At 29.6% G+C, this 27,063-nt stretch overlaps 1 protein-coding gene across 50 annotated transcripts in view; it reads left to right on the forward strand.

The window, feature by feature from the left end:
- Positions 1–20,675, forward strand: part of LOC139512077 (trichoplein keratin filament-binding protein-like) — an 88,404-nt gene extending 67,729 nt beyond the window's left edge. For 24 of the 50 annotated variants that reach the window (XM_071299430.1, XM_071299437.1, XM_071299439.1 and 21 more), the window contains 7 exons: positions 2,737–2,797; positions 3,319–3,380; positions 8,032–8,145; positions 9,026–9,154; positions 10,066–10,176; positions 15,865–15,984; positions 18,918–20,675. In XM_071299430.1, coding sequence (XP_071155531.1) covers positions 2,737–2,797; positions 3,319–3,380; positions 8,032–8,145; positions 9,026–9,154; positions 10,066–10,176; positions 15,865–15,984; positions 18,918–18,959 — 639 coding nt within the window. In that variant the 3' untranslated portion in view covers positions 18,960–20,675. Of the gene's footprint in view, positions 1–2,736; positions 2,798–3,318; positions 3,381–8,031; positions 8,146–9,025; positions 9,155–10,065; positions 10,790–11,990; positions 12,045–12,845; positions 12,906–15,864; positions 15,985–18,917 lie in introns of those variants that run through there. The other 26 variants (XM_071299423.1, XM_071299451.1, XM_071299446.1 and 23 more) reach the window with 3 other exon arrangements.
- Positions 20,676–27,063: the final 6,388 nt, after the last annotated feature.

Genomic DNA, 27,063 nt, shown 5'->3' on the forward strand with positions numbered 1-27,063 from the left:
TATCTTCATTTATTACAGTTTTAATTTCTTATTGATAATCTATTTGTATAATTATACTCCAATCTGAATAAAATCAGATTTTTGACTACTGCTCTGTTATATATGCTTGTTGCAGTCTATATACACGGTGACGCCAACAAAATGTAAAAGCACATTATAAGTAATAGATCAAGTCTGATTTGATCAAACGTCAAAGTAAAATGACATTCAAAGTTTTCAATTTTATTTAATTTTAATTTAAGAAATTAATGCATGGAGTTATTCTACTTTCTTAGATTAAGATACTTTTATTTTATATTTTGTTGATCATTTCTTGGCATCTGTCATTATTTACTATAAGCTTTCAAATGGTTTTTTTAAAACTAATGGGTCAATTTAAACCCAACAAGGGATTCTTGTTTAAACAATATTTCCAATTATCCTTCTTTGTAAACAGGTTTAGAATATTGGCGTTTATTTGATTGACACAATATTATGCACTGATGCCAAGTGAGGGGTACATGCTCCTTGCAGTTTATAGTTTATTATGTAGCAATTTTATGAAGGTGTTATATACCTAGGATAAGGGACATAACTCTTAAAATCGCAGCTATAACTCTTTTCAAAAACAAATTCTAAGCTTCAAAGAAGCACTGTGAGATTATTTTACATTTGGATCATGTAAGTGCTTATAAAAAGAAGCATCAATGAAACTGACTATTACCAACACATAACCAATTAAAAAAGTTATCTCTCTTAATCCAACTCTGCACCTTTTTTATCAGCAGTTTACTTTTTTTTAGTTTTTTGAAAAAAGCTAGCTAATTGCAGATTTTATGAAAGATTATATATTATATTTTATTGCTAGTAGATGCATTTAAGTTTTGATCATTTCATTCAAACACTCATTGGTATTGCTTCATGACAATTTATTTCAAAGTTGCATTTGAGCAATTTCAATTTTTGAGTTTGTTTCAAAATTTGAAATATATGAAAAAAAAACATTAGAAAGTAAATCAATTAAACCTGAATTAAACATTCATTACAGGTTTGACATAATTGTAGAAGCAAAATTTTATATTTAGTCCGTAGGTTTTATTAGGTCTTTCCACCTTTCCGTGGTAAGACCTATTGGTTTTGTTCTGATTATTTTTTAATTTTTTTTCTTCCACCAAATTATTTTCTTGCATGGTAGGGTTGTTTCATAAGTTGTCGCTTAGATTTTTGGAACATATTTATTTTACCAAATTGCTCGTTACATCTTCAGGATTAGGTTGGCTTTTTGGACTGAAGCTATACAGAGACTCCATATGAGAGTTATTCCCCCTTTTTCATTTGATCTAGGTGATATGCATTTCTAACTGTTAAATCATAAGGTCCTTGGTGCCAAAATATGAACATTAGGTCAAGGTCGTATTCTAAATTTTTGATTTTGGCTTATTTTCACTTATTATCAAAAACCATATAACATATCGACAAATTATTTTTACTTAATTGTTAGTTGCGACATGTCGTCACTACTAAATTTTGGTTTAAAGGGTGCGTAGACAATAAATGGGAGTTTTTGCCCATCTTATATTTAGAATTATGCGTAAAGTGGTATAACTCATTAACCAAAGATATTAAAGACCTAGGGTCTTTTGATTTGAAGTCCTTGGTTTGTGACCTTCATATTGAGGTCAAGGTCATAGGTTGATAGGACATTTTAGATTTTGACCTTTGCTTTAAATTCATATTTTTACATCATAAAGCCATCAGAACTGACACTTTAGACTGAAGTTTAATTTTTAATATCAAAATAGATCTTTACTGGTGGAAAGACCTTCAATTGTTCTCTGAACAATTGGTTTTTAATTTTTATTTGTTCTTCTTTTGCTATCTGAGGATATTGGATTTATCATTCAAGGGAGGTAACAAAAACACATGACTGGTCATGTCATATTGCATGTTCCTGATAAAATTCAAATACAATATATGTATATAGATATTTAAGAAAAACTCTAAAGTGCTTGGCTATATACATGCATTATGAAGTGGATATTGCCTGTATTATGAAGTGGATATTGCATGTATTATGATGTGGATATTACCTGTATATTAAGACCATTTATAAACATGACAAATTGTGTTATAGTTGCCTTTGCATTTGACAACAATTAGTGATATTGGTTTTAAAATATCACGAATACTTCACAAAAATGATGTATTCCTTCAATTATCACAACATCACTTTTGTACAATCCAAAGCATTCCTAGAGGTAGTGATAATTAGATTGAATAATCATGTTTTTTATATTACCATGTTGAAGTGTTCATGATATTTTTTAAACTTTTTATACTGATTGTTTGTATGAACCCTTTCTTTGCATGATACCTGTAACCTTTCTGAGTAACATTGAAATATTGTTTACGTAATATATGAACCAATAGCACATTTTAAATGTTGTACACAAATGAATGATGGGCTTGTTATGTCCAGTGCACAATTTATAGATATTTTAGAATGATCATTAAATAAATAATAAGAGATTTCCGGGTAATATATGCTATCATGTATACCAGTTTATTTATTTTTTCGGCTTTTATTTCAGTTATTGGTAGTTGAATATAGTAGAGTTAAATCTAAGACAGATATAAGAAAATTATTGCCTTATTTGTTTAGCTTTAGATATGTCATATTTGATCTATATATATGCTTATTCGTTAATTTTTTATACAAAATAATTTCAGATTTAACATTTTGCCTTACTTTTTTAGAGTTCATATGATGATAATACAAGAAAAAGGGCTAGAGCTAAAGAATACTATGACTTCTTGAGTAAGTTTGAATAATAAATCTCGTATCATCTTTGTTTTCAAAACTGTATCTATGGTCTTGTGGAAACATGCTTGCCTTGAATGCTGGAGGTCTCAGGGTTCATCATTAGCCAGGTCAAACGAAAACTTGAACCATTACAAAAGTAACCACAAAATAGCTGTTTATCTAAAATTTTTACAAAGAAATTGTTTATTACAAGAATTTCAGTATATGATTTCTGTGAATCCTTCTCAATAAAAATAAATAAATGCATGATTGCTTTTAATATTCAACTTTATTTTAAAGTATAAGTTATTGACACTAGTTGAATAACAGCAATAAAAACACTGTTCCTTTGGACTCTTTTGTGTATTTTTGCTTTGCACAAACTGGTTTTGTTTTCAAGGATTAATACCCCATATCTTTTTCATTTCTGTTGAATATATTTTATGGTTCATCTGTAAATTTTATGCTTTTATCTTCGAAAACGTTTGTTATTTTTTTGGCATTAATTAAGATGAATTTTATGTATACTTTCACAGGAGGTCAAGAAGAAGAACAAAGAAGAAACAAGCAAGAGATAGAATGGCACATGAAAGCACCTGTAAGTTTTATAATGCACAATTTCTAGATTTTTTCTAGATTTCCTAAATTTTAATCAGTTTACACTATAAGAAAAAAAAAGAAAAAGATATCTTTCTGGTCTTTTCTGGTTATATTTATATGCTAAAAGCTAGATATTTTTTTAGAAGAATTTCTTTTCCAGATTTTTTTTTTTTTTAATTGAATATATTTCATTAAACAGAATGGCAATGAGGTAATGGGACACAATCAAACACACCTCTGTACTGTTGTAAACATTCAAACAATCTGAAGATTATATTATGTTGTATTCACACTACACAGACATATAGACCCACATTATGCTCTCTACCACACATACATTTCACAGTTATGCATGCATAATTTTAAAACGTTTGAATGACCTTGGAAATTAATAAATTTCCTTACAATCCCTAGTTGACAAGTCAAGAAGTTGCGAAAGTGTTCTTTTGCTAAGCGTCTAAACCAGACTTTGTATATCACTACATCATAAATACTCCTTTGCTTTCTGTGATCTTAGTCCAATGAATTCCTTTCAGTAACCAGTCTTATTTAAAGGGAAATTCCGCGATTTTTTACTTATCATCTAATTATGTTCATCTTAACATAAAAAACACATTTGCAAAGTTTTAAATTAATATTCCTTCTAATAACGGAGAAAATCAAGTATTTGTAACTTTTTTGGTGGAATTCTCGAGTGGGTCGTGACGTATTAGCCCGATTTATTGAATTCTGGGAAAAAATAAAATCTGTTTAACTCTTATAGCTTATCGACAATATACGTAATTAAAAGCGCACAGCTGACGAATGGTCGAAGTTATTAACCACAATATAAGAATGAACGAAAATGAATATGCATATACCGTTTTGTATTGATTGAATTAAACTCCTATAAAATAATCCCTAGTAAATGTTTTTGAATAAATTTAATTAATTATTGTTGAGATTTTTTTCATAAAATATTTATTGAAAATTTTTACTGATATTGAACTGAAAATATTTCAGTTCTATTTACCGTTATTGTTTTGATAATCATTTCAATGCAACTAATGTGTGAGCAGAGTGTGTATATTATTTTGTAAAGGTCACTGTATATTTCTCGGCTTGAGGTCAATTCGTTTACCTTGTAGCTATTTAGCCGCAGGTGTGAGTTCAAGCGTACACAGGTATAAATGTTGTTATTTGGAAAGGATAAACAGAAAGGATTAGAAAGAGTATGCTGTCACGATGTTAATACACTAAGATTTAATACACGATGAGAATAAAGATACAATAATTAAATTGTGTAAATTAATTGAAAATAAAATTCAGATTCGTAATTCCGAAAGTGTATGAAAATAAAAGGAAACAATTTTTGATTACTTTCTTAGCGGCAATTGGCGTAAAGATTCAAATATGAAGCAAAAAATAGTAGTTTTAATCTTTTATAAAAACTAAATGCAATATTACCCAATTTGATATACCATTGTACATCTGTTTGATATCATTGAATTTACCGGAATTTCTTAACTTGTATTCAAATCTGGCTGTGTTTAAATGCTAATAAAACTATTGCAATTTTAAAGTTTTTAATTGACAAAAAAATACAACATACAACATGCATGATTTTTTTTTAGTTTTTTTTTAACATTTTATTCTTACATAATTAAATTCATTTGAAAATCATTTACACGAACTTTTTGTGAAAAGAATATCAATTATCTAAGCTAAGGCATTATTTCTTTTGAGGATTTTTGAGGATTTTTTTTAAAATTCTATGATAATATTTGTGCAATGTTGAACATGATAGCCGTCATTATCCAAATAAGTAATACAGTAGTTGTAATAAAAGTTATATTTTAGTCATGCATAACTGATATTGACGAATTTATAATAGTTCGTCCATACATCGTTGTTCTTGAAACAATCATTATTAGTATACATGTAAGTTTCCTGACGTATAAGAGCCATTGAGGATGAGCTCCAGAGAAATCAGACTAGTGGCGTTTCGTTCGTTTGTTTGTTGGGAAAAGAGAGGAAATGCAACCGCTTGTACAGATAAACGACAGAATTACCATACAAGCATTTATAGTCAACACAATCAGAAAGAGTTCCCATCGTTAGACGGGGAATATGAAGGCTTCCAAGAATGAACAAGTGACATGTCTAACTCTGAACAGTTAGAAAACAGACTATCGACATCGACCGCTTGTTCTTAATATTTGAAACTGTATGCATATATACGTATACGTTTATGATATATATAGTGATGAGTTCTTGCGTCTGACAAAAACTAAATTCCTTCATGGTTATATCTTGCCATACGTTTATATTGGTTTGTAAGGTGATTACTCACAATCGTTATTTGAAAATCCTGTTTGTGAGATGTAGATTCATTTCAATACAGAAATTTCGTCTATATATTTCACAAGTGTATAACACGGAGAAGCTCTGAAGGTCCATTACTCCCATTTTGTTTGGGTGTGAACCATCGATGTTTACAGCAATATCACAGAATAAGATGAGGATGGTAGAAAGAACTATGGGCGTCATGTGGCAAATATTACATGCATATCGGACAATGAGTTGTCAATCTGTATGAAAAGATTTCCAATACAACCATATTATTGAGAAGGAATGTTTACATGCTATACTCTCGTACTAGTATTACAGGGTTCTTGTGGCGTTCACCGTAGACACACATCTTTTTAACGATGTTTAAAAAAAAAACAGAACCAATTTAATGTCATATTTCCCTATTTTTTAAATATAACTAAAAGTCTTTTATCTGACAAGAATACCCCTATTTAGCGAACAAGTAATTTATTCTTTTTTCTGTTATTGAATACCAAGAAAGAAAATAAATCCCGAAATTAATTTGAAACTTTGATACTCAAAAGTTTCCCAGCAAAATATTCACATTCCCTGGGGATAATTAGTGTTCGTCCAGTTGCATATATAACAATTGTGATGACGAATTACTTCCTTTGTTCGAGAACAATCTTATTGAAATATAAATCTGTGATTTTACTAGGTCCACAGCTTCAATGAACCAAAGCAAAAGTTATACATCGACCTGTATTTAAATCAAATTGGTTTTCTTCTTCTTCTGGTATACAATAGTCTATCGACATTCGATGATTACATACTGTTGGCATACGTGGACTAGTCTATTTACAACACTTTTACCCCTATTTATTCAAAATATATGTTTTTTTCTTATGTTCAATGTATACATGTATATATTTTAAATTGCGCTATAGTTCCGTAACTTTCTATCCAGTCGTATAAACGAATCGTCGGCAAGTGCGTACATTTTTTTAAATCAATATTTCTGGTCTGTTCCAATCTGTCCTTCACTATTGACAATGACTATATATTACATTTTCCCAAATTCACCCTTGGAAAAAATATTTAAATAGATTTTAATTTCATCAAATCTTATTTTTTTGGTATTATTTATATGTTTATGAATTATATTCTTTACACCAGAAATATTATTTATAAACAAGCGTATGAGTTTAGTAATGACAAGTAAGACAGAGTTGTATATTATTCATCTGATAGTTCAAAATGGAAAGTTATAAGTTATAAGTTATCAGCCGTGTACACTGATCAATACCTGCAGAAGTGAAACGATGCATGAACTTGCAAGCCCGACAGGAAATCGCTTGAATACCTGGACGTGTCACCTCACACCCCTCACAATACCTTTGGAAGTAATACCTTTAGCCATGCTGGTGATCAGATGAGGGAAGATCAAAATATATTTGTTTATTACTTTAAAGAATTATGAACAAATTAGATTTTCGAAAACAATTTTCACTGAACACTTATAATTTATGATTTCAACTTTGACTTTTCACCTAATTCCAATATCAACAGTTTAAAAACAACAGACCATGGTAATTTAAAAAAGTAAGAATATTTTTCGTATCAAGTTAGTTAGTCGGATAAAACAACCGTACGATTGACAAGATATCGACACGCAATTACGACTACATCGGTTACTGTAGTTTTGTTTCTTTGTGGTTTATAGACATATCGTTTTTATTAATCGGGAAAGAAGACAAAATGGCGGATCGCAGAGAATTGATACTCTAAATTTAAAATCGATGGTGATCGCTTATCTAGCGGAATAAAACTTTAATATCTATGAATGTGAGCATTTTTTTACAAAATGAACATAATATCAATTTTTTGATTTTTTTGCGAAGTTTCCCTTTAAAGTTACAAAGTGAAATGAATGTTCTAGATATTCTCATTATTTTTATTTTTGGTTAAATTAGTTTTTTATTAGGACCTTTAGATATTATAACAACTGTTTGTTTTTCATTATTGACAATCCCATTTTCTTTGAGTGATCCTTCTTATTTTTGCTCAGCGATCATAATTCAGAAAAAAAATATAATTTAATTCCATATTCATCTGAAATCCAAATAAATTTTGTTTGATGGTAGAGAATACTGTCTACCATGGAAGTTTTTAACGACTTTGACTGGCTATACAGCCCTTGCACATTCGAGAATATGACTTGACCTATGATTTAAATAAGCCTGAAAGGTTATAACCTTTATCACCCTGAGCTGTAACCGTAATCTGACTGACCCAATTTGCACATGTCATTGTACCACTAGCATGACCTATTGTTTTGCATGATTGTTTAATTTTAGATTGGAGAATTAGCTTCTATAATGGGGTCTAAAAATGTAGGCAAGCCAGTTAAAGACCCCTACACAGGCGAACTAAGAAATCATCATCTAGGTAACTCTGATGTTACGTTACAGGTAAGTCTTTATCTAAACTGAACATCCCCCTTTTTTAAAGCCTGTCAACACTGAATTTGTAACTTCAAGTCAAACATTAGGCAGATGCTTTCAATTGTAATCTTAATTGACTAGAATTGTAAGTTTTCCTACTGCATGTCGATGGTTCTTTCAGAGCACCCATATGCAGAAAGTTGGCGTTAAACACCAATTCATCGAAGGATACACTTATAACTTTGAAAGTTAAACTTTTTTAAAGGAGAAAAATATACTTATGTTTTGTAACAAATTAACAAATAAGGAAAGTAAAATGTATAAGAAAGGGAAGAATTCTCAGTGTTGGATGGCCTTGGTGGCCCATTGGTCTAAGAAATTCATCTTATGTGATCATTAGTATGCAATAACTGATTAATGACTAAGATTATTAAACTTCTTGCCAAAGCTTGGTGATTCTTCCGCTTCTAACAAAAACAACTAGCGGCCATGATATACGCAAGAGTACTGAAAGTAGCTTTAAACTCCCGCAATCAAATCATCTTGTCCCTAACAGAGCGTAAGGTTAACACTGCATTTCTGTTGTATAGCTGTTGTAAATTATTTGTGGTAAAGAGTCAGTAAGAACTATTTGTTTGACTTTGTGTACCATAAGATAAGGAAAAAATTAGTAACAGTGTGATTCATTGATATATTCTTAAGATATGAACTTCAAGGCAGCAAGATATTTTAAAGTTTTAATGATTTGTTAAAGTTTTTGTTATTAATAGTTTTAAAACAGAGTGTTATAGTCACTAAGAGAGAATTAAAAGCAGATAATTATTATTGAAGTCAACCTTAAAAAACAATTAAACCTATTTAGACTTAACATGATTTAATTAGCCAAACATTTCCCATATTACAACAGAAAATGAACTATCAACCAAAAGCTGAAACAGAAAAGAAGAAATATCATGAAGATCTGAGCCAGTTAGCAGACGAGAGAATGAGATACAGACAGTTGAATAGGCTAAAGGAAAATCAGGAGGGCATGCTGGTAAGACATATGTATATAAATAGATATAGGGAATTCCTTCTGGATATTTGTTGGATAAAATTTTATTTCAAAATAGGTAATTTCAATAAATGTTGAACTATAAGAAAAAAATAAAAGTTAAAACTTGAATTAAAGGATTAGTCATGAATTAAGTTCATCTGGATGCCAATCAATCCATCTTTCAGAATGAAGTTAAAAGAAAGATAGTAGATATATATACACATGATATATATATAAAGAAAAATGAATCTATTCTACTATTTTCACTTAAATGAGGTTTGACCAATGTGATTGTAGAGCTCTGCATCAAATATGATTATTGTTAATTTATCTATCATTGCAGCATCACACACATATTCATGAAACTTTTCAAATTGATAAAAATTTTGGCAAATGATTTCAGAAAATTTCACTTTTTTAATGTTACAAGACATTGAAAATTAACTGTTGAAAGGGGAAATAATTTGATTACAGATCAGGGGAAATAATTCAGTTTTATATTAATTTGATTGTTTACTACAGTTTAAGGATCAAAACAACAATAAAGGTAAACTAATATCACATGTGTAATAAATGTTGTGTGAAGTTCACATCTATAATTGTGTAAATATGTCTATTTATTGTAATTTGTACAAAAGGGTATGTATTTCTACAACCTTCACCTTTTACCAAATTTAAATCAAGTTACCGTCAAATTGCATGACAGTGACACTCAAGAAAATGCAGCATGTTATTGTTTTTCAGGTTGATATAAAAGTGCAGTTCACGAAAGCTTTTATTAAAAAAAATCTGAAAAAGTTTTAAGCTTGCTTCGTTGTTCAAAACAGAATGCTTTACAGCATTGATTCTTAGATTTAAATATGGAGTTAACCAGTTATGTTAATTTTTCGATCTGTTACAATTTTTTTCAGCATCAACATACGATGGACGCAATGTGGGGCAGACCAGGAGGTGGAGCTCCGAAGGGATACAATCTCCGCAAATTCAATCTGGAATCCACACTTCATCACCCAACAAAAGATGTAAGATATCACAATATCATCATATGATCATACCCATTTCTCTAACTCTGTGTGGCTGACATTAATGCTAGAACTTACAATTCTGTCTGTGTGTCTTATGAAGAACATTTATGTTTAATCTTTGTTATGTTACATATTAGAATACGCAACTCTGCATGTGCTAACATATTTTTCTATGTCATCATATTGTACAATTGTTCTCTAATACCAAAGTATTTTACATACAATACATCAATTTATTCATGCAAATTCTTATTTTTAAAAATATGAAAAAAAATATATAATCAAAACCCTGCTCAAAAAGGTGTTTTTTCTACTCTTGTAAAGATTTTTCTTAATGTAATAACATTGTTTATGTTATATTTCATGTTTTAATGAAAACACATTTCTTTTATTAGAAAAAAAAATAATTTGGAATTTCTCTAAAGTTTTTTTTATATCTTTAGATATACTATTTTGTTCAGAGTATCAACTTTACCTCATTATTTTTTTTTTTCGTTCTGCAATTTTTATTCTCTGATGTATTAAATTTTATTTTGTGATATAATATTTAAAAAAAAACTGTGATAATGATGAGCTGTGATATGTTTTGAGATTAAATATGTATATTTCAGTTTTCTTGTTTGTCTTTTAATTTCTTTCTATTAGGCCAAAAAAAAATAGTATAGTTTCTCAGTCTGAAAAACTCATATCAATTAGTATATGAATAGTAGATATTTGATAATGTTTATGTTGAAATGATAAAAGTGAAAAGTGACTCTCAGTCATTTAGAAAAAAACCTGAGGAACTAAAATTTATTTTTTATGGCCTTATTGCTAGTTTTATTGCTTATTTCTGGATTAAGCTGCATGCTGTATGGGTTTTTTTTGGATTTTCTTTCATATGATTTTAGTTTATCTTTCAAGTTAAAATTGCATCAGATTGTTAGATAAGTTTACCTGTAGAAACATACACAAAGATTCAGCAGCATTAATCAGAATAGAACCCATTAGATGCAGAAATAGGGGGAATGCCTCTTTTTACCTGTTGATTTGAAATACAGATCTATTGTTATTTGTAGTGCAGAGATCAAAAGTGAAATGAATCAAATACGTTATTGTTGTGAACTCTGGAAGTTTAAGTGTCTGCCCCATCTGAAACAAAAATAAGTAAACTTCTGGTAGGATTTTGAAGAAAAATGGTTTTTAATTGATGTTTTAGTATCTTGTTTGTTTCGACCAATTCAGAATTTAAGCTGCTAGCCTCATGAATTAAGTTGTTCAGTCTCAGTATCCTTGTGAACATGTTGGCATCGTGTTTACTTGGTCCATTTAATCATTTCCAAATGTCTCGTTTGATATGAGACATTAATTATTTACTAAAATGTAGATTTGTGTATTATTATTTGTTTCTTTCACATGCTGGTACTTTTTCACAATTTATACTATCAACATAATATATGCTTTTTATTATCGCTTGTATTGCTAGGTAAAAACAATTTTATTTATAAATGTTGATCTACATTTATATTGCTTTCAACTTAAAACTTCTAGTTCTGATATTTAATTTAAAAAAATTATGTTTCATACACTTAGCTTATGCTTTTAGTTCTTTCAGACAAGTCTCTTAGACTACCACTCAGATATTTTTCTCATGAATTCATAGTGCAGATATGTTTGTAAGATTTCACACTATATAGATTTCAACTTAGACTTCACACTGTGTAGATTTTACTCCGATTTCACACTGTAGATATTTTCTCAAATTTCACACTGTTAGATATCAATTCACATCTGCATATCTGATATTTCATGCTTTTCTACTGTTTCTATAGCAGACTACTGAAGAATATATAAAAAAGAAGGACTGGTCACAAGTTCCACAAGAGGTTGGTGAAGGTTACACTTGTGTATTGGTGTTTGTTGTGCATGCGGTCATCTATATTAACAAATATTCCTTTTATATATTGGTTGTTACACTCAAACAAATGTCACAACTTCCATTGCAATAAAGCAAATGGTTTCATTTTTTTTTTTTTTAAGAAATCCACACTATTTACAATAACACGTATTTCCCCCTTATTCCTGATTGACAACATGTGATATATGTTTTTAAAATTATTCTGTAAATTATATTCATTTTATTTCTGTTTTGCATGTATTTAGTTTTTTTGCTGATTCTGATTTACAGCGCAATTTCTAAAACATATTCAACATGTTTACAAATAATTTCCCTTGTTTATTTTTGTTGTGCATAACATTGGTGGTTGGTTGATATGATAATCAAGAATGGTTTTGATCACTTTACTGTTTGCACAGTTACCAGAGTAATTTTAGGTACCAGTTCTGTTAGGCAGCCAAGAAATATCACATAAAAAATGGATTCTGGATTAGAGTAGTGGAATCTATATAAGAAACCAGAACTCAAATCCAATGAAACATAATTATTTTACAACAAAAAAATAAAACAAACACAAAAACCAAAACAAAATAATAAAACTTGATTCCAAAACAAAAATAAGATGAGGAAAAACTTACTTATATCCAAAAAAAATTGACACCTTTATATAATACAAATACCGTTGTGCTAATTTTGGTTGCAATGGAAAAAAAATGATAAGTATAAGACAATTCAAGTACATGTAGTACATGTCTCCATTGTATCTCTGTTTATATATTTTGTTATTTAGTTCTTCAAGACTGAGGATCCTTACCTGTCATATGTAAAACAAAGACTTAAAAAACAAGAGGTAGAACCAACAAAAAAAGCAAATAGTTTGCTAGAACTGATTCATATCTCAGAGCTAGAATATTTACCATTTGAGGCATAAATACCACATACATGTGTATCATTTTTAGAATTGGTATTATATGTCCTGAAACATATTTCCTTTTAACTTTTCAGATTTATTTTGTTCAGTATAAGCTATTTAAAAAAATAATTAATAACAATATGTTATTTTTTTTTCAAAAGTGCACAAATTACAATTGCTAGTATACAATAAAGATACAGGGATTATTATACAAATTGATAGCTGTTTTAATATAATTCAATCTGACAAAAATTCCTTAAGTTCATCTAAGTTTTTATTTGCAATTTTGTTTTTATTTCTTGTAATTCTCTATTATAAAATTTATGAATTCATTTGACAAGTTACAAGAAAATATGTAAAGATTTCAGTATTTTGGCTGTGAAGATAACAGGAAGCAGAAACAAGGACTATTAAATGCATATGACAAACAATATAAAATTCCTTATAGGAGCTTTGACATTTTAAAGATATTCCTATACACATGTATTACTTTAAGTCCTACAAATTTAAGTATTAATTTCAACAGATCATTGGAACAGCTATTTGAATAAGTACCTGGTATAACCACTTGCAGATGGCTTCTGATAGAAAAAATACAGAATCATACGAGAATAATGCTAGATAATAATTAAGAACAAAGTCCATTTAATTTTTGCTAAGTAAAAGTATTCTTACATTTAAAACAAAACATACAAAAAACACAGAGGAATATAGTTTGATGTGAGGTACATGTATAAAAAAATTTAAAAAACCCACTATAAACAATCTCTGTGTTGAAGAAAAACACTAAAGAATAACTTTGTGAAACCGTTAACTGAAAATGGATACACAAAAAAAAAGAATATTAAAAAACATCATGGAATTCAAGGGGGATAACTATGTAAGCTAGATCAAGAATGTTGATATCATTAGGGTTGTTGTTGAAAATATCGGATGTATAGTTGCCAGCCTACAAAAATTTTCTCCAGTTGGCTATATATGACCCATGATTTAATGAAATAGTATAACACATTAAATACCCTTCAAATCAGTTCAAGGAAGTGGTAATGTTTGACCATATATACCCTCTAGGTATTTGCTTTCTGGGGTTATTGTTTCAATGAGATCTACCCACATCTCTTAATTCAAATTAAAACAATTTTGACAATGCCCATATATATATTTTTTTCTACAGCAAACAAATCAGTTTAATGAACTAAGCAAATTTATTACATTGGTTGCAATGAATTAAAAACCGATAATTCACGTGAAATAAACGTGGTTATTTCACTCTCTGACGTCATACAACAAAGGGCGTTGTCAAGACGTCGATAACGGCGGACCAAAACAAATTGTGAATGTGTCAAAAAAAAGATAAAGTTCCTTTAGTTACATGTTTTACATTAATTTATTTTAAAAAAAAAGCCATTTGCCAATGTAATAAAAAGAATAACTGTAAATAAAGAATTCAAATATCAAAAAATATTCAACTCGTGACCGAACAACACTGATAATTAACCCATGCGCTATGTGCAATCGTGAATTAATGTGTTGTTCGGTCACTCGTTGAATATTTTTCTCAATTTGAATTCTTCCATTAGTTATTCTATAATTAATGCACATCTTTATTTACATGAAATGTGCTCCAACTTTAAACACTCATTCAGTAACATTCCTCTTGCAATGTAAGTTTGGGGATACTTTACAAGTTGCTGCCACTTGTGATTCATGTTTACTAAAGTGTGGAGGCTTTTTTGTGAACCACCTCTAGTGGGTGAGTTGGCAATTGTGTGGAAGTTTTTACAGCTTGATATAAAGATGTACAGGGGATTATTTGTAAAGCTAGACATAGGTAATATTCATTTAGACGATATTCACTTGCAGTTTTAGTTTAAATTATTATGGACTCATCATAGTTAATAATTTGAAAAAATACTGATATGACATTTTTATGAGAGGAAAAAAATACTAGGGGTAAGGGTGCATACACACTTGGGTTGTATTAATAACCATTAATCATTTTTCAGAACCCATTTAACTTGCATGATTCTTCAGTTTCAATTCTAATACATGTACTGTGTTTTTTGCATGACACCATATATAAGTATACTTTTATAACTATATAACTGTATTAAATATATAAAACACATAACTAAAAGTAGCATGATTAAATGAAATTGCATGAAAATTGAACAATGCTTGTTGATTTGACTATTGCTTATTTAATTGTGCTTTGATATAATTTAATGGTTTATGGTAATAAGACACTAGAAATGACTATTAAAGAGATTTGATCAGGTACAGCTCCCTTGAATGGGCTCAATGTAATTCAATAATACAGCATTGACTGAACTTATTTGGATATGGGTATATAAGTTCAATCAAAGACATATATACATATATTTGTTTATGTCTCTGTTTCAATTTAGATTTCAAAAGATAATGTATTGACTAAATATAATGGGAGGTGATGACCATTGACCATACTTTACTTTTGGAATTCACTTTTTTCTTTATAACAGTTGGATAAGCTGAATTATACAGAGTTCATTCAAAACACAAAATAAATATGTCTTCTGTCATTTTCATTAATTTTTCTTGATTTAAACTTTATATATGTTGGAAAGAAAAATGAGAAAAGAAATATCCCTACAAAAAAAATACAAGTTTCATTTTGAATATGACCAGAATAATTACACCTTCTTTAGTTTCTTGAAATTTGAAAAGAGATGAAGATTCATGAGTCATCAAAACTGAATTTTACCCAGGCTTTTTTTTTTAAATATACATATTCAAAATGGTAAATAAGAATTGTACCACACTGAAATCAGTTACTGGTCTGTAATAGTGTATTGAACTCACTGCATGTTTGTTGTATAACACTTTGTGAACATGGTCACACTATTTTGTGTTTCAGGGTAATCCATTTACTCAAAATGATGATAATTACAGTCCTAGATTTCAACCTAATAAGTATGTTAGAAGCACCATTACAAGCACACATGCCAATTTATATGAATATCCAGAACATCTCAAGGTAAGGTGCATTGTGAGAGTATAAGTCATGTGACATGAGCATTGGCCAATGAAAACCTGTAGAATTGTCTTTCTAATTCTTAGCTGACACATGAAGATATTTCAAACTTCCAGTGAACTAGACCATACATATATATTACAAATTCTATTGCTTCACATTAATAATGGTAGCGTCAACAGGCTGGCTAAAAACAAGTTTAAATTTTCTAGAAACTCTAGATATCTTTTATAGCAAACATTGACTTGGACATTTGAGCATTTGTAGAGTTTCATATGCAATACGTTGGTCTGTTTTAATGATTGTATTGGTGCAGTGATATAGATTTTGATTCCTTGGAATGACATTTAAAAAGATTGAAGGCTTAAATTCTACAATGTATAAATATTCTGACACCAAGACAACGCTATTCTATTCAATAGGACACAGCTATCAAGGAGACTGTCTAAAAGGACTTGTAAATTGATGCATGAAATCACACGTAAATGCATGTTATTTTCTTTAGTTGGTATAACACATTGTTGTGATTAAGATAACTATGGAAGAATTTGTGTTCTATAATATATTTAATAAACATAATCAATAATAAAAATCATGTTTGATAGTCTTCTGACTTTAGTGCCCCTAGATATAAAAATAATGTACAGGTGTACACATAGATTAGTAAATTAACCAACACAGTGAAACCTGTCTAAAGCAAACCCTGAGTAAACTTGAAATGTAAAGTGTAAAGTGTGAAATTTCATAAGGAGTTTGTATTCACTAACTTTGAGGATGAAATAGAATAATGCCAAAAAAATCATTGAGCATAAAGTTTTATTGTTAAAGAAAGTCAAAATCTATAACCTTACAAACTGGATTGGCCCTAGCAATTGTACAATTTTATATTTGCCAAAATAATATTTCGAAATACAGTCTGGTACCAAGATATTTCTGAACCAAATTTTCACTCCAAGGGGTTCAATCTAGACAGGTTTTACAGTATTTTACAAAAAAAAAGAAATAATAGTATTTTTTAATTTTGATAACACCTCCAGTAATTGAGCATGCTACAGGTAGTGTTTTTTATATGATCTTTTTAAAATTATAATTAATAGTATGACTATTGAAGTTGAAGATAAAAAGTTTCCATATGACATTGATTTCTTTCTAGATCTTGCACTAAAACTTTATTTTTGAGCAACATAAAATGGTACCTGGCTGGTACAAATAGAAAAAACAATCTTATAAATCCAAGCAAACCAAGGTCCCTCAGTACCAGAGGCCCCAACCCCATTGTTATTATATATGAGTCTTCTGCAGTGGCGGATCCGGGGGGAGGGTTCCGGGGGTTGGAACCCCCCCTTTTTTTTTTGGACGATCAATGCATTTGAATGGGGACATATAGTTAGAACAACCCCCCCTTTTTTTAAATTGCTGGATCCACCCCTGTTCTGTATTTCACTGGATACTGCTATTTAAATAAATACCTACTGTAAAGACATTAAACATTTTGATGTACATAAATATTTTATAGGTTGACATTTGACTTCTTTTATTTCCAGGCGTACACTACACTTTAGGTTAGTGAATTGAATAGTAGGAATCTTAAACATATTCCAAAGTAGATTTCTTCTGTATCTCCACTTTTGCACCAGGTTTTGGGTGCAATAAAGTCTATGTCCTTTAAAACTTTAAAAGTTTGAACTATGAATTTGTTTTTCTTTGTTTCAAATCAATGTAGAAAAAAATATATATTCAGAACTCAATTCAGAATCAATGCTTAGACTACAATATATATCATTTCTTTTAGTGTTTTGAAAACTTTTCCCTACTTGGAAATTTATTGAAAAGTCTTCTCTTTTTCCTACCTACATCTGCTGTTCTATTAAGACATGTTGTAAAAAGTTAATCTGCAACTTCTTAAAAACAGCATATGAGAATTCAACTATATATTTTTGCACAATTTCTTCAATAGGAAGTCCAGTTGGGGTTGCAGGTACTGCTATTGGGATTTTTGATTAGTCATGATAAGGGTGCCCAAAACAATACAAAACATGGACTTTTTTGGCTTATAACAGTTAGTTTATCCTTTGAAACGGCTTCACAGAATCCAACTAAATTTGTATATCATATTCTACCAAACATGAATTTGTGCATTTGCATTTTGATCAGATTTTTGGGGGCTGTGTTTGTGCTACTTACCGACCTGACAAGTCAAGCCCTTTCCAACTGATTTTTACACGTTCTTATGCTCTGTTGTTAATAACTGTCCAATGTTAGCAGAGGTTTGAGTGCTCACAAACTTGAAAGATGCTAAACCCAGCCAAATTCTTTATGTGCTTATTCCAAGCAAGGAGCCTGTAATCTGGAAGTTGTCATTGTTGGCTGTCGATTTGTTTTCATTTATTGTTTTTAGTATAAATCATACTGTTGATTTCTCTTTCTGGTTTGTTTCACAGTTTGTCATCTGGCCTTTTACAGTGGGTCTCATTGGGGTCTAAGCGTGACGCGGGATTGCCGATTTTTGGTAAGCGTGACACGGGAAATTCAAATTATCGTGTCGTGAAAACGGGAAATGAGGTCTAGCGGGACCCGGGAAATGACAAAAAAATGAGAATTGCTTACGTACATAGTGTATGTGGGATATGGGAATCTGACAAAACAGTAAGCGGGATCCGGGATCGGAACCCCCCTATGAGACCCCCTTTACAGCTTAACTACTGTAAGGTATTTTTTGATATTTCATCATTTTGTTGAAGATCATGCAGGGCAAAGAGAACCTGTGGTTCATATCCTATAATTGTCCTTTGAACAACAAAAACTTATCTTATGACTTAGTATCTTAATTTGCATTATAAAGTAATCTCGTATAGATATTATAATTTAAATGTGTAGTACACAAAAGGAAGATGTTTTACCATAGTAATAATATTTCTTTTACTTTTTTATTCCAGGACAAAAATTATGCACTGAGTGAACCCTATGCCACTTATTAAAAGACTTGTTACCATAGAAACAGAAAAGACTTCATCCTCAGGAGAACAGACAGTATTGCACAATCGTTTAACAGATGTCTTAAATCATTTTACTTATAAAGTATTATATTATTGTATAGAGAATGTTCAGATTATAAGTAAATTATGCAACTTTATGGGGATTCTCTGGTAATAACAGTGGTCTCCCTTACCTGAAAGCCTTGCAAGGGTTATACTTTGCAAGGTCAACTTAAATTTTATTTTTGTTAAATTATTACAAGGGGACAGTAAACTAACTAAAATTAAAGAAAACTTAAGAGTAAAATATTTTTAACCTTATGATGATGAAATACTTAAAAGACTATTTTGATGTTTCATAATTTTACTCATAGATACATTGTTTTGTATCATCTACACAAAAAAGGAGAATGGTAGGTTGTTACATGCAAAAAAATCATAATTTTTAATTCATTTGTTACATTTGAAGTTTTTGTTGTCTTTGCCCTTTTGGCTTCTCTCTTTTCGATTCATACTACATGTAGTGAGAAGCATTTTCAAGGGAAGATTTTGTGCTTTATTATTCATTTATCTATTTATATGCATTCTCTAGATCTTTCCCTACATTATGGACAATTTATTCATGATTTGATCAAGTATATTTGTAGTGATATACCTATGTTAAAGCTCAGTTACAAAGGCATATTATAAATATGCTACATAGTAAAATGTTTCAATAAGACGAAATAAAAGTCGAGTTAAAAATCATTATTTTTTTTTCAAAATCAAGTTTTTGCTTCATATAAGTAACCTTACCCACATTAGTTGATTATCAAAGGTTTCAAAGATCATGATTATGATTAATCGTTGTTGAATTTGTTGATGAACTTTTGTTGAATTTTAATCGATCATGATTATTTGGCCCAGTACCAATGTTGAAGTTATTGATTGCAACTATTGTTACAGATTGTTGAAAGTTATTTGTGGTATTTGGGTTATATTATTTGTAAATAAGCATCATAATGCACATTTGTTTTGTTGAATTATTGACCAGTCCAGTTACCCAGTGTCTTTTCATATATTGTACATTTTTACTTATTTATTTAATCAAAAAACTTCAGTGTCAGCTGTGATGTCTTTCTTGTAATAATGTGATACTTATATTGTGAAATTTTATTTTTACATGTTAAACTTTTTTTCTATGTTTTAGACGGATATTGATTCAAAGAAAATATTTTATGAGCTTTGATACAATTTTAATTTTGAGTCTTTAATCTTTATCTATGCAGTTAGTGATATTTTATTGGGACTTTGAATTCCAGTGTTTTATTATTTTATATAATTTTATGTTTATGAAATATGCAATTTCAACAATTTTTGAGGGCAATTAGAATCAATTTTTTGATAATAAATGACAGTATACATTGATAAAATTCCAGATTTTATTAACATTTTCTGTTTAATAGATAAGTTCTAGTCAACTTTGATGAAATTCCAGTTTTTACACCCAAAATAAATTTTCAATGTTTTCATTTGATTGGATTCTAGATTTTATTACCTTGGGTACCAAACATAAGTACCCTGACTAAAATGCAGTTTGCTGAAATGTCCAGTAAACTATTTTTTTTTTAAATAACTGTGATATGTTCTACATTCCGTCCATCTTTGTTTCTACTGTTTTTGTTAGTTATAGAGATATATGTATGCCATGTTATGTGTACAATAAAACTTCTATTTAAAGCTGGTTTATTTCCTTAAAATTATTTTAATATGTCATTATTAAAGTTTAAGACCAGACTATACAAGAATAAGAATATGTGATATGATTGCCTATGATAAAAATATCTACATGTACCAGCAACCAAAGGATGAGTAAATTTTACAACTATAGAACTGCTTTCAACAATGAGCCAAACCAATAATGAACAGATGAAAAGCCCCCAGCATGACAAAATATTTATTACATCATAAGGAATGCTCAAACTAGCCTAGCAAAGGATCTAATGTAGGGAGCAGGAACAAACATCAAATCTGATTAGGGAAGTTAAAAGCATGTGTTTTGTTAACTCCATGCTCTTTAAACATATAAGACCTATTCTGACATTGAAATCACCATTCTTTTAAACTGAATTTTACTGTGTGTATTGTTGTGCGTTTGTTTTTTTCTACATTGGCTAGAGGGATAAGGAGAAATTGAGTTCTCATAAAACTTGTTCAACCCCGCCATATTATTTCGCTTGTCCCAAGTCAGGAGCCTCGGGCCTTTGTTAGTCTTGTATGATTATTACTTTTAGTTTATTTATATGTTTTGGAGTCTAGTATGACATCTATTGTCACCGACTAGACCACATTTTTGTTTAGGGGCCAGCTTAAGCTCCCCAACTGGTGCTGGTTTTTCTCGTCGTGTTGAAGAATTGGTGGCCTTCAGCTGTTTTCTGCTCTTTAGTGGGGTTATTGTCCCTTTGACATATTCCCCATTTCCATTCTCAATTTTATGATATGCTGCCCAATACGCTCATTTTTTCCAGTGACCATGAAAATTATCAAACCTTCTGATGGATGTCAATTTTATATTCTAATAAAAAAAAGGAGGTAGATGACTACCAAAATTTATAAACAAAGTGCTTGTAAGCACTAAAGGAAAAGAATGCTTTAATTTATCAGGGAAAAGTAAAATTATATTTTGCATTGTATAGGAAGCTGTTGTAGTTGATTAAATTTACCACTTTTCTGGACAAAGGAAGATATCTCCAATTTTTAAAGATGACTTTTATAAGGACATCATTTATATTTTTAGAGCAGATATTAGGTTCCTGCACCTTGCAAAAGTTATTGAATTGTCTTGACAAGTGTAACATCATTTTGTGGCCTGAATATCTGAGCATATATTACATTGATAAATTTCTAGAAATGTTCATGGATAGGATGAATAGAATGTTATAATCAATGCACTTTGTGTATCAAAAAGGTAGTGATAAGCCTTGGAAGAAGATTAAGATATCAAGCCAGTCCCATAGGGTTTTGATTGCATTTCATGCAATCTTCACCCAAAAAAAATCAAGTCGAAGAAAAACTAACAATATGGTCAAAAACATAAAGACTACAACAGTCCACATATCAAAAAAAAACCTGAGACTAGCCAACACCAACTTGGTGTGATCAAAGTTGCTACAAAAGGATCCTGAACCACATGTGACACCCTTCATGTTGCTGAATGATGAAATGATAAAATTGTTCTCATCCTGAATATGCAGGAAATATATAACCTCAGAATCTTTAGCAACTAAGAAGTAATATAACAAAAGGAACATCAAATATGAAATTCCTTTGTTAATTTTAAAATACAGATGCCCTACGTCTCTGAACAATACTACTGAAATTTCGTTTCTCTTGAAAAAAAAACACAGGTGATGCAAAAATCATCCAACCACACAACTACTATTAATGATACAAATGGAAATTTTACATTAAAATTACAATAAACAGCTGTGCCATGAGCGCATGATATGCCCGAAGTTTTATGCAATAATCATATATTCTTTTTGAGACACGGCGGGACATGTGAAACTCCCCACCCTGTTTTTTTTTTACAAAAACCTAAATATCACTAAAATAAAATTTTGAATCAAAACCAAAAAGTATACAGCTCTTAAGATTAATATAACAAAGAAGTGTGTAAAGTTTTAAGCAATAATCATAAATTGTTTTTGAAATACGGCACAACATGTAAAAAAACCCTCCCTCTTTTTTACAAAATACTCAATAACTCAAAAATGAAATTTTGAATCAAAACCAAAAAGTATACAGATCTATAGATAAATATTACAAAGACGTGTAAAGTTTTAAGCAATAATCATAAATCGTTTTTGAGATATGGCGCGACATGTAAAAAAACCCTCCCCCTTTTTTACAAAAATACTCAATAACTCAAAAATGAAACTTTGAATCATCACCAAAAAGTATACAGATATTAAGATTAATATAACTAAGAAAGTTTTAAACCATAATCAAGAATCGTTTTTGAGATACGGTACAACATGTGAAAAAAACGCCCCCCTGTTTTAGTTACAAAGTGCCGTAACTCAAAAAGTATTAATCTTATTTTCACCAAAAAGTATACAGATCATTTGACCATCATAAGAAACAACTATATTAAGTTTCATGAAATTTGGATAAGTTGTTCTCAAGTTACGGTGCGACATGTTTACGCCGGACAGACAGACAGACAGACGGACAGACACCGGACATTTGTATACCATAATACGTCCCATCAAAATTTTGACGGGCGTATAAAACCTGAACAAAATATCATCTTGTTTCGAAATTCCAATAGGCACCACATTTTATGTTATAATTACAAAATACCTGTTTGGTACAGCCTCATTACTAGTTAAACCATCTGACTTTGAAAAAAAAAATAATATAAGCCAAGACTTCATTTATTTACATATGTATACTATTTGTGTATTTAAAGTCTAACAAACAAAAGATTAACAAATGAACAAATGTTTCAATAGTACATTTAACATATACAATTATCTATTGTAATCACCATCTAAAATGTCCAACACTCAAATTCACACGAATCATTAAAGATCATTCAAATCTTTTTTAAAAGGTTAACAATCTTTGAAATTTTGGATACATTTTAAAAACATTTTTGAAAATGCATATTAACTGATCAAGTCTGTACCAGCTGATGTTATGAAGCCAATAACATTTTCAAAGAATTCTTATTTTGAAGTAACATTTGGAAAAAGAGAATTTAAAAAATTGTAGAGATTTTTTCCAGTACAGTAACCTGTAATTGATTATCGTTGTTCTTTTGTGCTTTGGTAAATCACTGCTCATTGGATAAAAATTTCAATATGAAAATATGCATATGTTATATAAGACCATACTTGTAGAAAAGTTTGAGTATGATTTCCTGCTTGATAAAAAAAGAATATATGGCTTTCTATTGAAACTAACAAGTAAATAGAAAAAAAAGATACATATCTATGCTTGTACCGATAGAGTATAATATGTCATAGCAAATTAATACGCTCAGTAAATAAGACTAGTTTATAAACCTTGTGAGAAAAGAAAACATACCTTGGATTAATTTTTGTGGGTTAATTTATGGCTGTTATTTTTGTGAATATTTTATTTAGTCAGGTTTTGCCCAAATCTGCATACATACCTATAGAAAACTTGCAATTTGTTGAACATTTAAATTTGTGGTTCAGACGTACCGACAAAATCCATGAAAATTGGTATCATACAAATGATAATGAATTAACAGTATACAGAAAGTGACACATGAAAAGAACAGGTTTTAGAATAAATAACGCATTAAATTTTCGGAATCCTCTGGTTTTATCCATTTGAATGCCTTGAAAAAATTTGAACAGTGACCCCCATTTTTGTTTTTGAAAATCTTTTACATGTATAATGATAAGCCATCTGTAAAAGTCTTATAAAATTTTAATTACTTTTTAACAGTTTTTGAGAACTTCAATTTGTCAATGATAAAGCTATGAAAAGTCAAGAGAGAATATTTTCCCGCCAAAATTTCAATGGCTCATATCTCACGGTGACCTATATATTTTTTTTTGCTCTTTGGATTCCTTTATTATTCCCCTATCAATATAAACTAGTGTTTTAAACAGTTAATTACTTTGAAACTGAGAAGCGAACTCCCTTAATGATAATGAGGAATATATTTTGGTAGATACAATATAAATGCACATAACTAGGATATGTTAAACTTCAGAAACAAAATAAATGAGAAACCAACAAACTTAAATAACTGGCGATCAAAACTTATTAATCTGTTCTTAAAGTAGTTAAAAAAAACTGTAAATAACTTTCAGCTAATATACAGCCATAATTAATGTATTGCAATGTATTTAATTCAACAAAATATTTGGGGACAGTTCAGAAGATTCAAAATGTTGAGTCTACGAAAATTAACCTTATTTTATATTTAATGATAGTTTATAAAGTATGATAATTTTGTATCATGGCTTTTTAATAGTTATGTTCATTCTTTAAAACCCTAGAAATAAGAAAACGATGCCAATATACCTGAACTGTTTAGAGGAACATGAGAGACAATTCCACAGATTCTGATGGGAACCTCCCAAGTGTTTTTTTTTTAAATTTGGAAATTTCCCCTTTGAAACACCTCTTCTTAAAGGAGAGTAAAAAATATCCCTTTGGAAAATCTCTCCCTTTTCTCCTTAATTACTTTCAAGTCAATGAAGCCTCTGTGGGTAAGTAGTCTTCATAGTTTGTAAATATATTTATAAAATATTCAAAATGTGTTCTACAACTAAGTCATCATCAAAAAAATTACTTTAATTAGTTACAAAGCAAATCTCTTCTACTTTTATCCTTACTGCTAAAAATATGAATGAGAAAAATATACCTCATTCACAAACTTTACAGTATACAAAATATGTTAGAACCAAAAATGTATACCGGGTACATACAATCACAAAATTACATTTAAATCAGCTGTTTGTTTGGCTAAAATTTACAGTATATATTTTATATTAAAATCACACTAAACATTGTACATAAGGCCAGGATTTTTTAATTTTTTGGTTTACGGATTAGCCGACCTGATTTTGCCGATATCCAGAATAAAAATAAAACTGGGTTTTCATGCTTTTTTATTCCTGCCGACCCTAACAAATGCTTTAATCCTGAAAAATAATCAAAATATTCCTTTTTATGAATTGAAATGCATTAATCACTAACAAAATTGATAACACTTTCTGTTGTGAAAAAATAAAACTTCCAGTTTACGTTTCTAAAAATAGTCAAATCAATTATAACTGACCTTGAAATGTTGTTTGCCCAAATAATTTTGCAGAACGAAACCTGTGTTTAAAACCAATTAAACAATAAGTTTGTTTCCCTTACTTGTCATCAGTCTGTAAGATGCATCATCTCATAGAAATAGACTTGTCCAAATGTGGACAGGTGGAAGACCTCAAGTTAAAGTACTGAATATTAACAAATTATTTGGAATTTTCTTGTTTCATAGATAATAAAAAAATATCGTCCATTTGGATATAATAAACGGGAATGCATAAGGGGACAACAGATTCTCGTTAAAATTTTAAATTTCATGATATTGAACTAGCTCATATTTTTATGTTGGTATATACAAAACACTTTTAATATTCTTTTTAATGATGATAGATGTCTACCTGCGTGAATTTTATATTTTAAACATTAAGATATATGTACTTTTGAACTGGTAGTGGAATACTCATTGATTGAGGTGCTCCTTTATTGGATGAAGTTATGGAATACAAGTTACATTAGTTACAAGATGTTTATGTCAGGTGAGCAATGATCTTTCATCGAACTAAAATTTAAGAAATGATGACAAACTAGCATAACAAATATATTGTTAGAAAGGTGAAATATATATTTATTTTGCATATTTTTCTGTCTTGAAAGATTTTTTTTGATTTTTTTTTTACCGACCGACCAACCTAACTTTTTCATGGGGAAAATCCGTAAACCAACAAATTAAAAAAACCCTGGCCTAAGGTTAAAATTTTCAAAATAGGTAAAACACATGGAGCAGTATGGATTTTACCCATTGTTGAAGACTATACAATTTATTTAAAATTGCAGTGGTTCAGAATTTAGAATTTTACAAAATTTTCATTGAACCAAAATATTGTCAAACATTATGGCCCAGTTTTAGGGACCAGTAAAAGACATGATATGTAATTCTAATATTGGGATATCTGTATTACTTGGCAATGCCAACTCATTTTTTTTTTTTTAAATCCAAGACTATACATTAACCTTTAGTTGTAAATTACTTTATCTTTTGGTCTCTTGTTGAGAGTTTACTGGCAATCATACACATCTTCCATCAAGAATTTTCTTTCTATCAATTATTGCCAAACAAACAGTTGATTTTAAACAGATTGACTATCACATCTCCTTATATTCCTATACAAAATATATCACAGAACCATTTTCTCATTTAACAAACTATTGAAGAAATTCAGATAACATACTTACTTTTAACATTTTCTATTTATTTACATATTCTACAATTGTACATATACATAATATATTTTGATTCATATTTCCAATAAATGTTAGAGAAAAT

This window comes from Mytilus edulis, chromosome 2 (genome assembly GCF_963676685.1).
Source record: "Mytilus edulis chromosome 2, xbMytEdul2.2, whole genome shotgun sequence".
Lineage (NCBI taxonomy): Eukaryota > Metazoa > Mollusca > Bivalvia > Mytilida > Mytilidae > Mytilus > Mytilus edulis.